The sequence below is a fragment of the Serinus canaria genome, chromosome 2, assembly GCF_022539315.1.
Source record: "Serinus canaria isolate serCan28SL12 chromosome 2, serCan2020, whole genome shotgun sequence".
NCBI lineage: Eukaryota > Metazoa > Chordata > Aves > Passeriformes > Fringillidae > Serinus > Serinus canaria.
In genome coordinates, this window is record NC_066315.1 from 5,359,565 (window position 1) to 5,374,437 (window position 14,873).

The window sequence follows — 14,873 nt, forward strand, 5'->3', positions numbered from 1 at the left end:
ATTTACCTAATAGATATTAAAGCAGTGTGTTATTTCTGGTGTTCTATAACTGTCAAGAGCTTTCTTTCTTAAGTTTCCTCTAGTACTGGAAACAAACAGTCAGAAGGAAAAATGGATCCCTTCTTTTGGCCATCAGAAGCTAACAGGTTTCGACGATTCACCCCCGAGTCCTTGGCAGCAATTGAGGAAAGGATTGCCAACAAAAAAAAGGAGCAAGTCAAAGTTAAAGAGAAGACTAAGGAACAAGGAGTTGAAGAAGATAAAATTACTCCTCAGCTTGACCTTAAAATCTGCAAAACGTTGCCATCTCTGTATGGGGACATTCCTGCAGAGCTGGTTGGGGAACCCCTGGAGGATTTTGATCCATACTACAGTGATCACAAGGTTAAAACTTCCCAAAGCTTTTTTTTTATTTTTGCCCCCTGAGCTCTTAAGGGATAGTAAAAGATCTATTCAGGAGGTGCTGTGGTTTGATTGTTCTGTAGACAGAGCTGAGAACATTACTGACAAGTTTTGGGGGGGAGTTGTAAGATATGCTCTTCATTATGGAATGAAGAGGTATTTTAGGTTCCAGTCAAGAATCAAAATTATTAAGGAAAACATGGTATGTGTTTTGTGCACTTTATTAGTAAATATATTCTGGGATTAGTGATGCTTTTTCTTCCAGAGTAGTTTCTCTGATGCCTGTGGGGATGAGCTCCCTGTTGTTTAAACAGTGCCTGCCCAACAGTCAGTCACACTGGAATTGCAGATGCTTTCACTGAATTACCAATACTATACAAATTAAGGGAGGAATATTTGAGATATTTCCATTACTTTGTGTAGCAAACCTATGTATTTTCATTGTCTTAAATTAATTTTCTGTAACTTTATGTCTCACTGGCGTTGTTTATTGTTCCATATTTATATTTACATACTCCATGCTATTCTAAAGTGGTTGGTGATGCTGACTATAACAGTGTTTAAAGTAGATAGTCTAGGAATCCCTTCTAAATTAAATACTTAAATTAAATTATTACTACTGTCAAGGAAGACTTGATCTGAAGAGCAGAAGGTTTCATCCAGTCCTTGTTGCTGTTTCAATGTGTGCCAGTGAGGTATTGGAATTTAATAATTTTATCAGAGAACATGCTTTAGACTTTGATCTTCCAGATACTTTTTTCTTGAAGTAATCAAAGAGATACTATTGATGAAGAAGAACTAAGGTTGATTGAGTTGAAGAAATTTATATTAAAGTTAGGAAACTGTGTTTTTCATTCAAGAGATTTCATTTTTACTATATGGCAAATGTGTTGAGCTGCACAGACCTTAAGGTAGCTTAGAAGGAATTTACAGTGTTATGTGACAATATAGAGATATTTCAAAATTAAAAATTTGCTTTGACTGTCCAGGATTTTGGCAGTGCTACACAATCTGCATCTTGTAAATAATCTCTTGTAGCCTGTAACACTGTCTAAGAGTAAGGTATTAAGACCATTGTTACAGTCCCAGAGTAGTAATTTAATTACTTTGACCAAACGAATATGATTACTTGCTCTTCATATTCATTCCCATTATGGCTTCTTCCTTTCAGGCAATAATGAACTTTGACAGAGCTGCTTTTCTCCAAAATGTGAATAATCAACGTCACAGCTCCAAGTAAGAATAAAGGAAAGCTGTGCTCCTAACTTCAGTTAGATATAGCTCTAGATGCAGACTTGAAAAACTGAACATGTAATTTTTGCACAAATTTTTAATTCATTCAAATGTTTCATGTACTATGAACCCTTTTTTTTTTAATAGACTTTTATGGTGGTAAATAAAAGGAGGACTATTTTCCGGTTTTCTGCCACACCTGCCTTGTTTATATTTGGTCCTTTTAATCCAGTCAGAAAAAAGGCAATTAAAATTCTGATCCATTCATATCCTTTCATTGGTTTCCATGATTTGAACATGAAAATATTCTGTGCCATTTTCTGTCATTCTGTTCCTCTGTTTCTGCTTTTTCTGCTTTTATTTGGAATTATTAATTAGTGGAAATTGGTCTTTTTAGGTGAACATGTCTGAACATGTGAAACAGGTTATGTCCCACTAGTGTCCTAACTTCCAAAACCATCTCTACATGCAGATAATTCATTTTTATATTTAAATCATGAATTTTACCCAGCTGAGAAGATTTGATCTTGGTGGGATGGTCCTATGCAAGGGCAGGAGTTGGATTTTGGTGATCCTTGTGGGTCTCCTCCAACTCAGGATAATTTGTGATTCTGTTATAAGTTTCTTTGGAAAACACATGATAAATTCTGAGCATATTCAAATGAAAAGTTATTTTTTGAATGCTTGTGTGGTGATTGTGTGTGGAAATCAGCAACTTGCATAAACTTCATTTCGTATAATAGAGTGGTTTTTTCACCTTGACTTACTATTCACAGTTTTTCTTGGCATTATTACATGTACTGTGTTACTCAATTGTATGGCTATGACTATCCCTCACCTTACCTTAGAAGCCTCCTGGATTGAGTAAGTACCTCCGTGGCCATGTGCTCACTATTGTTCCAAGGATACTAACATGCTGGACTGAAAAATTTAAATAATGTGATGGTCTAATTCTGGGGCTTGAAAATTCTTGACTAGATCTCTGAGTCACCTCTGATAGAGGAAAGCTGAGGACTGTTAATTTATCACCCAGTCTTTTGTGGAGATTCAGTGCCTTTTCTTTGAGGCTCTCACCATATGCCCTTTTTTCTGTCTTGCCTAATTTTGCCATCTGGTGTAACATAGAGGTTGGCCCATTTTTCCTTTTGAGGATTAAATCTTTCTGAGAAACTCTGCACTTGAATTTTAACTTAATATCTCTGATTCTACAGCAATAACCTGAATGCCTGTTGTAGTTGCCTCATGTAAAAGGCTATAAAAGAATAAATATTCATTCTGTTCTTTCCTCTGTGTCCTGGTGACTCTCCTAAGTCAGTTGTTCCCACTAGGAAGCAACGTATTTGTAATGTCTTGCTTCCTTTGGTACTTGTACACTGTACCCAGTGTAACTTGAGTTCATATTCCAGAATTAAATCTGGAAAATGTGCCTGGAGCCTCAGAAGTTCTGTAATTTTAATTCCTTTTATTTTGGGGTAAGCATGGTGAAAGTCTAATTTTCTGTAGGATTTCTTTCAGTTATAGTGTATTTTGTCAGAATAAATATATAAAATGTGCAAACTTAACAGGCTGAAGTAAATCTTTGTTTTTATTTTTCTGCCAGAATAGTGAGGCTTTGAAATTTTCCAGCCTGCTTTAGAACATAAACACAGTCTTGAAAATATTTCCTAAGGAAATGTTAGCTATCTTTCATCCAAAATTAGCATCATATGCTTATGTGAATGTTTGTAGATTTAAATGGAAAATTTAATAAAATTCAGGAGGACATCTTGTCCCCACAATGCTTCTGAAAGTAATGCAACCTGTCCTATTTTGCTTCACATTTTTTATCTTTATCTCCATGCAGGGACTAAATCAGAGAAAACATAGAAATGTGCCTGAATGTGTATGAGTCTCATTGATATTTTTATTTCTGTAACTCTAATATACACTTCCCTCCTCAGACATGTTTTCACTGCTGTCTATACTACTGAAATATTGATTAAAGTAGTAGCAAGAGGATTTGTTTGGAATGAATTTACTTTTCTTCGAGATCCATGGAACTGCTTGGATTTTTCTATTATTATTGTAATGTAAGTAAAACTCAGTTTTTCTTTTACACTCAGGGGATAAAAACACAGAGAAAATAAGGTTTGGTGTTGCTGAAATTCCTTACAGTTGTTGGCATCCTCCCTGCTAATCTGTGCTTGAATCACGTTTTGCATGTCTGCAATGAGAAAAACAGACTTTAAAGTAAGACCTAAATTAAAAGCTCATTTTAGAACTGTGTGATTGTTCTCAATTTAGTCTATATTTGAATTTTGTCAAGAGGTAATTGCATAAACAGTCCAAACCAAGCCAGCTCCTTTTTGTTGTCTTAGCTGTACTCTGGATCAGATGAAACTCATTTGAGAGGGATCCGAAATGGGTCACAAGGTGTTGAATGACTTGGTGGTAAATAACAGATGAAATTCCAGTGTCAAATGATGCTCAGGGAAGAACACACCTTGTTTTACATACAAATTCATGGGCTCTGGAATAACCTCCACTTGTTGGGAAGATGATGCTGGAGTTTCAAACAGACAGCTTGTAAAAGCACCACTCCAGCAGGCAGTCATGGTCAGAGAAGGAGGCAGAAAATCATCAGGGGTAAGAATTAAAAAAGCAGAACACACACTATTTCTCTGTGTAGCCTGTATTTTAATTCAGGACTTTGTGTAGTTTTGCTCCTCACATGTCAAAAGATGTCAGAATTAAAAAAGCTGCAGTGAATATGTATATCTGCAATTCCACATACCAAAAAACAACATAGAGAAAAACTCACATGAAAAGACAATTGCAGAGCAGGAACCTGGTTGAAGTGTACAGCACAGAGACAAAAAGAGGATAATTAGTATTTTTCTTCCTACAATGAGAGCTAAAGGCACCAAATGAAGTTGTCAGGTGGCAGAATAAAAAAGAAGGGAGTAGTTTGTAACACTACAGGTAGGTTTTTCCTCATTTGTAAATTATAGGTTATAAGTACAATAGTGTCATCACACACATCTATATGTATATGAACAATACTCTTATGGGTAAGAACTGCTAAGGAGCTTGCATATTGCTGATCATCAGCATCTATCACTAGATAGTTACTGATGGTTACAGCTATCACAAGACAGTCCAAGAGTTGCATGAAAAATTTAATTTATGGTCCTTTTTCCCTACCTGCACCCCTAATTAATTAGTGTTCAACTTTACAATATAGTACCTCCACCTGTTTTTTTCCATGTCTTTTAGGACAGCAAAGAAAACTATTTAGAAATGTGCTCAACTGCTAACTCAAGTGTAATTATTGCTTAGGGTATTTGATAATTATTCAATTTTATGGACTAGGCAAAGCCAATGTGCTCTGCTCTGCTGCTGACAAAGTCATGCTTTGAGGGGGAGGTTGCCTTTTCAACCATTGTTTCTTGGACTTTGCTATTGAGACTTTATTTCTTAAGGAATTCTGTTACCAGTTATGGGCTTGTCATGAGATGAGTCAGAATTCATGTCCTTTCTGACATGAAAGAAGTCTTAGAAAATTTGGGGTAACCTGTTAAAGTCTGTACAGACTATGTAATGCTTTAAAATACTGATTTGATGAAATTTTCTAATTGTTTAAATGTTAAAATTGAAACAAGTTGCAATACTCAAGTTCTCACTGACTGTTTAAGGTTAGAAAGACTCATGTGGTACAGAATAAACAAATTATAAATCTACTGATGTCAACTTCCTTCTCCTGAAGCGTGTATTTTGTTTTGTGATTGCAGCAACATGTACTTTCATGAGAGAAGTCCCAGTGTAAGAGTTTGGTTATGACATTGGCAGTTTTATATTTATTTGACATTTTGAAGGATTAAACTCTTCCAAAGTTAAAGCATCCAAATCCTCCTAAGTAGGAGCTTACTGTATTTCTTTTCACAGGCACTGCTCCAAAGCCCCTTTACTTTAATCCATGCCTAGAAATGGACTTAGATTCCTAATTTTAGGCATGTATCTTAGGATATATTTTCTGCAGTGAATTCATTACTGCCTGCTCCATAAGGAAATGCTTGAAATGCTCCATCTTTGTCATTCAGTTGAGTGTGGGTTAATTTTACAGGTACATTACTGCATTTCATAGTGTTGGCAATGTTTCAGTTCTTCGAACTTTCAGAGTACTGAGGACTTTGAAAGCTATTTCAGTAATACCAGGTAAGGAACAACACATCTTACTGATTTTCTCTCTGCTTCACCAGCATATAAATTCTAATTTCACTCCTATTCTTGCCTTCCAGTTCTCTGGTCACTTTTTTGTGACCCCAAGGTGTGACAGTTTTGCACCCTCAGCAGCACCCTAACATGATTTTATAAACCATCTTTCCTTCAAATGGTTATGACAAAGGCAAATTTATATTCTGCATTTTTTTGTTCCATCACTGATGTACATTTTTATTTAGCCCAGTGCCTTTGTCTCTTTAATTTGTCTTCCTGGAGCAGCCCACTATATGTAATATGTTTTCTTAACATAATAAATCTGAACCACCATGGTTTCATGTTCTACCTCATTAGCTAAACCTTGTCTGGTTTATTTCCCAGAATGCTCATTTCACAATCTGACAGACTTTTATTTGTTTCCTTACTGACCACAGCCACTGTCTGGATTGTGTGTAATACTTTCAACAGTATGTTGCACATGTGATCCAGATATTCAATATTTTGTAAGTTGTGTCCTTAATTAGGGTACCAAAGAATGATTCCAGAGTCCAACTGCAAAAATTGGCCTGAAAATCTATAAATTACAATATATCTCATGGTCAGGATATATATGAAGTTTATAATTTACATGTAATTGCAAATATATTTTGATTTTTGATGAAATTATAGCATTAATGAAGCACTGAAGGTGTTTAATTTTAGTGCAAAAGCCAACATCAATACTTTGTCTTTAACAAACCTGCAGCTGTCATGACTTGTCATATAGGAACATCATTATATTCCTTTTCTCACTTTCTATGTTATTGCATCTTATTTTCCTAGGTCTGAAAGTCATTGTAAATTCACTTGTTGAGTCTGTTAAGAAGCTCTTGGATGTGCTGATCCTGACTGTATTTTGCTTGAGTATATTTGCACTAATAGGCCTTCAGCTCTTTATGGGCAATTTAAAATCCAAATGTGTCCTCGATAAAGATCGGTTCAATGACACATTCTGTAAGGATCCCAAGATATATGTACCAAATGATGAAGGTAAATATTCTTCTTTTCTCCCTTTACATAATCTGTGTATCTTCCTATGTATGTATTGATTTTTCACAGACATGTTAATATATAATTGAATGTATTTCTGCCAAGAAGGTTTGTCCTTCCATTTGCACAGGTAGTAGTATTAAGTCTCTAGGACATCTGAATATGAGATTAGGGAATATTGGATTTGGAGAAAGATCAGCAGTCTGTGGGAAAGAAGAGACTGAGTTTTGTATAAGCATTTTCTTCTTTATCTGTGCATTGCACAGGGATATTAATTTTAGGGTTACTGCACAGAGAATGATTTTTTCCATCTCTTACTCTGTAATTAATGGATTTTGTCTACTTCTCTATTTTTACCAAAGATCAAATAAAATCTTACATTCTTAGTTGTGCAGCAAATTGTTACTATTTATTTTAAATTGCCAGAGAGACAGATCTGCTGTCAGTCCTGTATGCCCTCTGTTGGGAAACATCTTTCACAGAGGTTTGATCCATCAGAGTATTTATAAAGTGTAGTAGTGTTTGGTTTACTGTCAGAAAGCTGTAGAAACTGAAAACTTCTAATTTTATGATTCTGTGATTGTTTTTTTTTTTTTTTTTTATTAGAGCAATGCTTCAGATTGAAAGACTCTTCTGAAATATTGCTGTGTGAGTACAAGGAAGGTCTCAAGTAAGTGAACAAAGCAGTTTTAGTACTTTCTTCATTTTTTCCTCCAGATGAACTATGGTTTTATTTTTGGTCCAAAGAAATGGTGATGATTTTTCAGGAGGAAGAAATGGATCAATGGATGTGTTATTAAATTAAAAACCACATATTTCACACCAGAAAAGGAATGAAGTACAAGAATGCAGCCAATTTTATATGTATTTTGTTGCCAATTACTGGGACTATAATGATAAAGTAGAATGATATAAATGAGAAGGGGAACAGATCACTAAAGACTTTTTAGATATTAATAAATTCTCCTCTTCTCATCTTGGGGAATTATTTAAAAGTAAAGGTATTTCTATTTTTCCCCACTCTGTATTTGTTTGGACAATTCCCACATCAGTGAGAGTTTTTGTCTAGTCCCAAACTAAGGTTTCTTTACTAGACAAATGGTTTTCTGGGATGGTCAGATATGAATCAGCCCTTCTGGCAGGAATATTTTGGGGAGTAATGAAACCTCTTTTCAGACAAACTGAACAAAGCTTTATTTGTTGCTGTGTATTGGATGCTTTCAGATTCAATTGAATCTCCACATAAATGTTGTTTAACATTTCTTTTCTGGTTAGAAGTAATTGTCCAGAAAACTACACCTGTGAGAAGCTTGGGAAGAATCCTGATTTTGGTTATACAAGTTTTGACCACTTTGGCTGGGCTTTCCTCTCTGTGTTCCGCCTGATGACCCAGGACTTCTGGGAGCGCCTCTACAGACAAGTGGGTGCTTTTTTACTTGCTGGAATGACTTTGGATGTGCAATTCAGAGCTTTATGTCCACTTGAAAAGTCTGTATTGGTTTTAACATTTCTGGCACCAATTTTCTTTTAAAATGAATGTAAGTATTAAGGAAGTAGAGTCAAGTGACGGAGCTCTAGCACCTTCTGCAAGGGATGTTGGGTGGGAGCAACCCTGCTGTCAATGCTCATAGTTTTGTTGGAGAACATGCTCAGGTCAGTGGTTAAGAGCTAAATAAGACTTAAATATTTGTATATAACCACTCAAGGACTGAGATATGGAGCAGATCCAGCCAGGGAGCTCCCTGCTACTGCAGGGAATGTGAGGATTTGTCACATTCTCTGTTTGTCTTCCTTTTAAGTGCTGACTCCTCATCAAATCCTTTGGCTCAACACACACACACTTTCATTTTTGACAACATGGTACTAAAAAAATTGGGGAATTTATGTTTTGATTCCAAGAGTTGAATGTAACTTCTCAATTCTGTGTTTTTTTGAAAAAAATATGTAAAAATACCGGTAGAGAACTTCCTGGATCCCTTACATCTATACAGTGCCTTTGCCTGACAGGAACAATATTCTCTGCCTTATTCTGTACCTTTCATATTGCACCATTTTAACTCTTTTTTCCATCAGTCTTTATTAACTGTGACTTTTTAAAATGGATGCAACATCTTTTGCCATTAGAAGATCATGTTACTTTTAGTTTTTAATGTCTCAGAGCTTAATTTTGAACCATCTCCTCTGCTACCATTAAAAAATAATATAAGATAATCAGTCTAAATGTTGCCTCTGATTCTGTAATTAAAACATCTTTCATGATTGTATAGATAATCCTAACTTTCATCTTTATTACTGAGTTTCATTAATTTCTTCCACAGTCACCTGTTTATGTCTTTGCAGATGAATTTTACTTCTCATAGCTAAAACTCTGATGATCATTTTCCTGATTTGCTGGAAGAGATTAGATTTCATTTTAATTTGTTAATTCTTTTCTGCAGTACATGACATTTTTATGTATAACTTAGACCAGCAGCAGATCCTAATGTTTTCCATTGAAAACACTGCAGTACATTAACCTTTTGTATTGCATAGAAAAATAAATTGTTTAAAGTTATTTTGAAATTGCTTAGTAAATATGAGTTTGTTTGGAATTTATTACCACCTTTACCTTTTCCTCACAGACCATCCGTACCTCTGGAGTGTCCTGCATCTTTTTTTTTATGGCAGTCATCTTCTTCTGCTCATTTTATCTCTTCAATCTGATCTTGGCTGTGGTAACTATGGCGTATGAAGAGGAAAACAGAGCAACTCGTGCTGAAACAGAGGCAAAGGAAAAAATGCTTCAGGATGCCAGACAAATTATAGAGAAGGAACAGGTTTGTAAATGATCATATATGATCTGTAGTTCCTTTTGTTTTCTTCTGTTTGTGAAATAAGGAAATAATGTTTTGAATTAAACATGGGCTTCTTAAAATACTTTCTGACACTGCATTTCTCTTTATGTCTTTACAAATGCATATATGCATGTATATATATGTTTAAATACATAAATGTTCCTGATACAAAAACCCATCATCAATCCAAGTTAAAACATACTGAGTTTTAGTATTTGCAGACCTGACATTGTACAGGAATGGCTTTCTGGCAAGAAAGTAATTTTTATGATATTGCATGAATGCTGCACTCCATAGTTTGCCCTGTTCTTGTACAGTACCGTTATTGCTGTGCCCAATAATTCCTTTCTCTGAGTATCCCTTCCTGATATTACTGCAGGAAGGAAGCATGAGTGGATACATTTTATCTTCTACCTTAAATAAAAGATATCCCTGATCTTCTGCTAGCAGTCAGTAATGTCAGACTTGTAAGAAGACAAACAAATATGCTCTAGGAACTATCAAATTTCATCATTAAAGTGTTAGGCATCACCATTTTACCAAGTTCCTCCTCTACAGTTGTTGACAGGTTTGTAATGTTTCTGTGCTTGACATTCCACCTTGCCAGGCTTTGCTTAGGCTTTTCTTCCTTCTGTTTTTCTTTTTGCTTGTTTCTATTTTTCTTTCAGCAGGATTAGGATTTAGGAAAATTTAACATTTTGGGATTTAGTTTGAGCCTTTAGTCTTTTGCTGTCTAGGACTCAAGGTCCTTTTCATATCAAGAAAAGGAAAGTGAAAGGATAAGCCATCATACTTTGTAAATCAGATACAAAATACAATATTTAAAGTGACAAGGGCAGACTTAATTAGAGTAGCTCACAGGTAACCCTGATTTGTCTTTCAGAATTGTGAATAGCATTTTGTACTCCTGTCTTTTGATGGCAGTTTAACATTTGAAACCTAGGAATTGTCAATGCAAATAATTCAGATCTCATAATAATTACCTGTATATGATCCTAGTCCATGCATTGGTATTTGCCTTGAATTAACAGACAGATGTTTTGCTTTTCCTCTTCCAGATGTTGGCTGTGGAAGAAAGCAGTAAGGCCTTGCATGCTGCATCTGAAATGTCAGTTGCTGACTTGAAAAATTCAGAAGGAAAAGAGAGTAATAAACAAACACCTACTTCAAGGCAAAACTTAATTCCAGATGACCAGGAAAATGAGGAGCAAATATTTCGTTCACAGCCTGATCGCTGCCACAAGAAGCTTGTAAGTGTTTGAAACAAAATACATTCATTAGATTTGCATGTGATATGACAATTGAAGACAGATTTTGGGAGCAGAGGGAGCCAGCATTACCTGCACCTGAAAGGAAAGTTGGAAGTGTCTGTGACCTGTGCTCTGAGAGCTGTGGCAAGATCTGTCAACATCTCTGTTTGTGCTGCAGAAATAAATGCATAAAATTCTTAAATTTAGGAGTTTCCCTAAAGAATTAACTATTTTTTTCAATTTTATTTTAAAAATTATTATTCTTTTCTACAGACAGCTAATTCTCTGATCTAAGTATTTAGGATAGGGTTTAGTTCACTATGAAGATTTCTGATCTTAGAGGTGTGATTCACTTGTTGACTTTAAGCATCTGGTGCCAGTGTAGATGCTCTTGCATATGATGGATGTTCTAGATATCTTTAATATCTGTGACACATCTTCCAGCACTTTGTGGGTATCTCATAAACCTTACAGCACCTCAAATGTTGCTAAATTCCTACATTTAGGCAACTAGATTGTATCCAGGGTTTGAATTTTTGGGTTTTTTAAGGTTTCTACGTGTATTTTAGATTCTAAACTCCCAGAGTCAAGTGGAGATTTAATTTTTCAGGTCACAAATTGATACTTAGTGACATTAGAGCTTTCTAGTGTCTTACTTGGCTTTCACATCCTCTGTGGAAGGGCACAGATGTTATGTGCCATGTCTGCTACTGTGGATGTCTCAACTACCAAATGTCTCAGTAGACCATCTCAAATGGCTTCAGAAACATTTATTTATGTGAATCAAACTTATTAGAAACATATGTGTCCTAAATACTGGGATTTTAAATGCATTTCACAGATGGATAAATTAAGCATGGATATCTAAAACATTAGGCTGAATCCCACACATATTGTTTCATATCTTATTTACAGCAGTGATTCCTGGCTCCTCTCCTCACCACTCAATTTTAAGTCCATTAAGAAACTTCTATTAAGACTCATTATTCTGTCTTTGCTTAAATTTGGAGATTTTTTCCACAGTTCCTTTGCCACTGACAATATACTGTATCTTTTAGAAGACCATCCCAACTTGATTCTTTCTCTGGCTCTTTGTCAACACCTTCATTTTCATACCTATATTAAGATATTTTAATCTTGAGCCGAATCTTTCAAAATAATTTTCAGGCAATTATCCATATTACTTAATTGTTTTCAACAATATCTAAAAAGAAAACTTCTCATGCCCTTATACTGGTTTCATCCCATGACAGATTCTCTTTGGCTTCTGAGGGAACATCAGAATTGCTCCTCCCATCTCACTGAAAATGAAAATTTTCCCATAGCAAAGCTAAGAGAAACAATGTTCCAACTTTCATCTGTTCGAAAAGTATCCTTGAAGGGGAGTCTTTCTCAGACATATAATCCTAGCTAAAATTGATTGAATTCTCTTTCTGACAGTCATCATGGTCAGAATTTCTTCTAAATTCCATAATCCCAGCTATAATAAATTCTATATTTGAGCTGAAGGAATCCAAATCACCCACTTGGCAGCCACCTGTCATCTCCTTTAGTAAAGCATTTTCTTCTTGTAGTGTCAATAATGTTTTCCCTGCTGTGTTAAGAATATAATTCAATTTTGTGACCTAGTTTGGTTCTGCTGCACTTAAAGGAAATGCTGTGTCACAGCCCATGGTAATGTTTTATTGTACCTATTCTGAAAAATGTCTTTTCATAATAGATGTCATATCTTCTGTAAGTGTAAAAATCATTTTTTATGGGTGTTTATTCCTATTTAACTTTATTTTTCCCAGTCTGTGACTGTACTGCAGGAGATGTGAGACAGGAGATAAATTTGGATTATTTGCTAGGCCTTACTTCTGCAAGGCTACAAAGTCTGCACAGATGGATGCCAAATGTAATCTGGATTTTTATATCTCAGAAATAACATCTTTAGACCTTTCCAAGGTCCCTTCCTCTCTCGGTGTCCAGGGAATGACAAAGTTCTGAAGATCTCTAGGAAAACTTAAGGCATGATCCAAGAACTGTGAGCTTATCCAATGCTGACTTTTACCTTTAGTCAAATAACAATAATCTGCAACAAAATGGAAGTTTATTCCATGTTATGACAACTGCTGGTAGTACAAGCTCTGCTGTTTGAGGACTCCTCAAACAATATCCTCTCTACTTTCATCACAAAAAGAGGCTTAAGGTGCTAAGTCAAAGAAAAAAGCACGTTGGGTAGAAGTGTTTTGGAAGGACAGAATGAGTTTATAAACATTATTTCTCTAGGGCACATCCCTATTTTAAATCCCAACTTGTCACAGGACTTCTCATGCCCAGTTATTTCCTTCAGCTAAAGATCAATGAGCAGCAGTCACCAGTTCAGTGTGGTGAATGTCCTTGTCCTTTCCACAAACACAGCTCTGAGGTTCCTTAACAGCTGTGAATTTCAACAAGAAGACTGTGAACTTTAGTCAGGCTGGCACACAAATTATTCTGGGTTTCTGGTTTCTGAGACACCAAATCTTAGAGAAAAGAATGAAGGGTGACTTGCACTGGCCATGATTACAAGAGTCTTTGGAGCCTTTTGTATTCAGAAAAAAAAAAAAAAAAACAGAGGGGAAAATGAACATTTTAGCATGGTACAAGAAATTAATTTTATAGGTTTGTTCTCTGACAGCTCTATCAGCTAAGTTTTGCTTAGATTTTCATTAAAATATCAGAGTGACCAAAAGAAATAATTGTTATTAAACTTTTAAGGATAAGGATATCAGTTTCTTTCCCTGAATAACAGTTTTACAGAATAAGTTGATAAATATCATATAATAAGAGTTTGAGGTAATATTATGATATATTTTTATTCATTTATCCTTCCCAAAAAAGAAAATTATGCAAATCCAGTTGTGCTGAGAGGGAATACAAAAATACAGTGCATTGTGATGTGGTCAGTCTGTCCACTCCCAGGCTGTCAGGTTCCTTGTCATCTGGTAGTTCTAATGAAAACAAAAGTAGTCCCATTCCTGGTTTTAGGCAGTTCAATATAAGTTAGATCTTGACAGGTAAATAGGGCTAAACCCCCCAATAATTTGTATTAACTATGTGACTATTTTTCATATTAATACATGATTATTTAATAATAATCAGTAGTTCATGATAAGTAGTTTATTCAAACTGATGGTTTAAATAGTTTATTCAAACTGATGGTCAGTGTTCTTTTTGTCTGCTCTTTTTATCAGTCATTGGAAAGATAGATTGAGTCTTTTCACTTGCCCCCATTAATGTTTCTATCATTCTTTTACAATGGAATTATAACTGCTAATTAAATATCTTCTGAAAGAAAAAAATTCTTGAAATATTGTACTGACATGTTCTTTGTCTTCAAACACCTGATATTTTTGTTTGTTTGTTTGTTTTATGTTCTTTCAGCCAGTAAAAGCTTTGCCATAATGTATACTTGAAAAGGCATATTTATCTCATGCTGGATATAATTTTTGTATTGCAAGTATTGTAATATTTGTATTGTAATTATTATATCCTAATGTTCCCCTGTTCTATTACCTTCTGCTGTCTTTCTAACCAAAGAGGCAGATCCTGCTGGACTATGAGGTCTCAATGGATGCTATCAATGACCCTGTCCGAAGGCAGAGGTTAATGAGTGCAGCCACAATTCTTACAGATAATTCAAGTAAGCCATTCTTTCCTCTTTTTCCTGTGGTGATGGTGTAACTTGACCTGAGAGATCAAACTGTCACAAGCACCATCATTTTCAAAGCCACTAGGGGAAATTATGCTGCCAAATGTAAATTTCAGTAAAATAAATATTCTCATATCTCCTGTAACTCACAATTACCAAGGGTAAATTTTGCCTGACCTTTATTAGTCTGTGATTAGTTTGTGCAGAATGAGGTAAACAATTTTTTCAATGATGCCATTCTGCTCATGTGAG

At 35.2% G+C, this 14,873-nt stretch overlaps 1 protein-coding gene across 1 annotated transcript in view; it reads left to right on the plus strand.

Moving 5' to 3' along the window:
- The first annotated feature begins 111 nt into the window (after positions 1–111).
- The window catches only part of LOC103813057 (sodium channel protein type 5 subunit alpha-like), a 32,539-nt gene continuing 17,777 nt past the window's right edge, over positions 112–14,873 (plus strand). Inside the window, exons 1-10 of the mRNA XM_030239074.2 lie at positions 112–384; positions 1,783–1,901; positions 2,410–2,499; positions 3,576–3,704; positions 5,738–5,829; positions 6,655–6,895; positions 8,137–8,281; positions 9,483–9,677; positions 10,754–10,945; positions 14,510–14,612. Coding sequence (XP_030094934.1) covers positions 112–384; positions 1,783–1,901; positions 2,410–2,499; positions 3,576–3,704; positions 5,738–5,829; positions 6,655–6,895; positions 8,137–8,281; positions 9,483–9,677; positions 10,754–10,945; positions 14,510–14,612 — 1,579 coding nt within the window. The remainder of the gene's footprint in view (positions 385–1,782; positions 1,902–2,409; positions 2,500–3,575; positions 3,705–5,737; positions 5,830–6,654; positions 6,896–8,136; positions 8,282–9,482; positions 9,678–10,753; positions 10,946–14,509; positions 14,613–14,873) is intronic.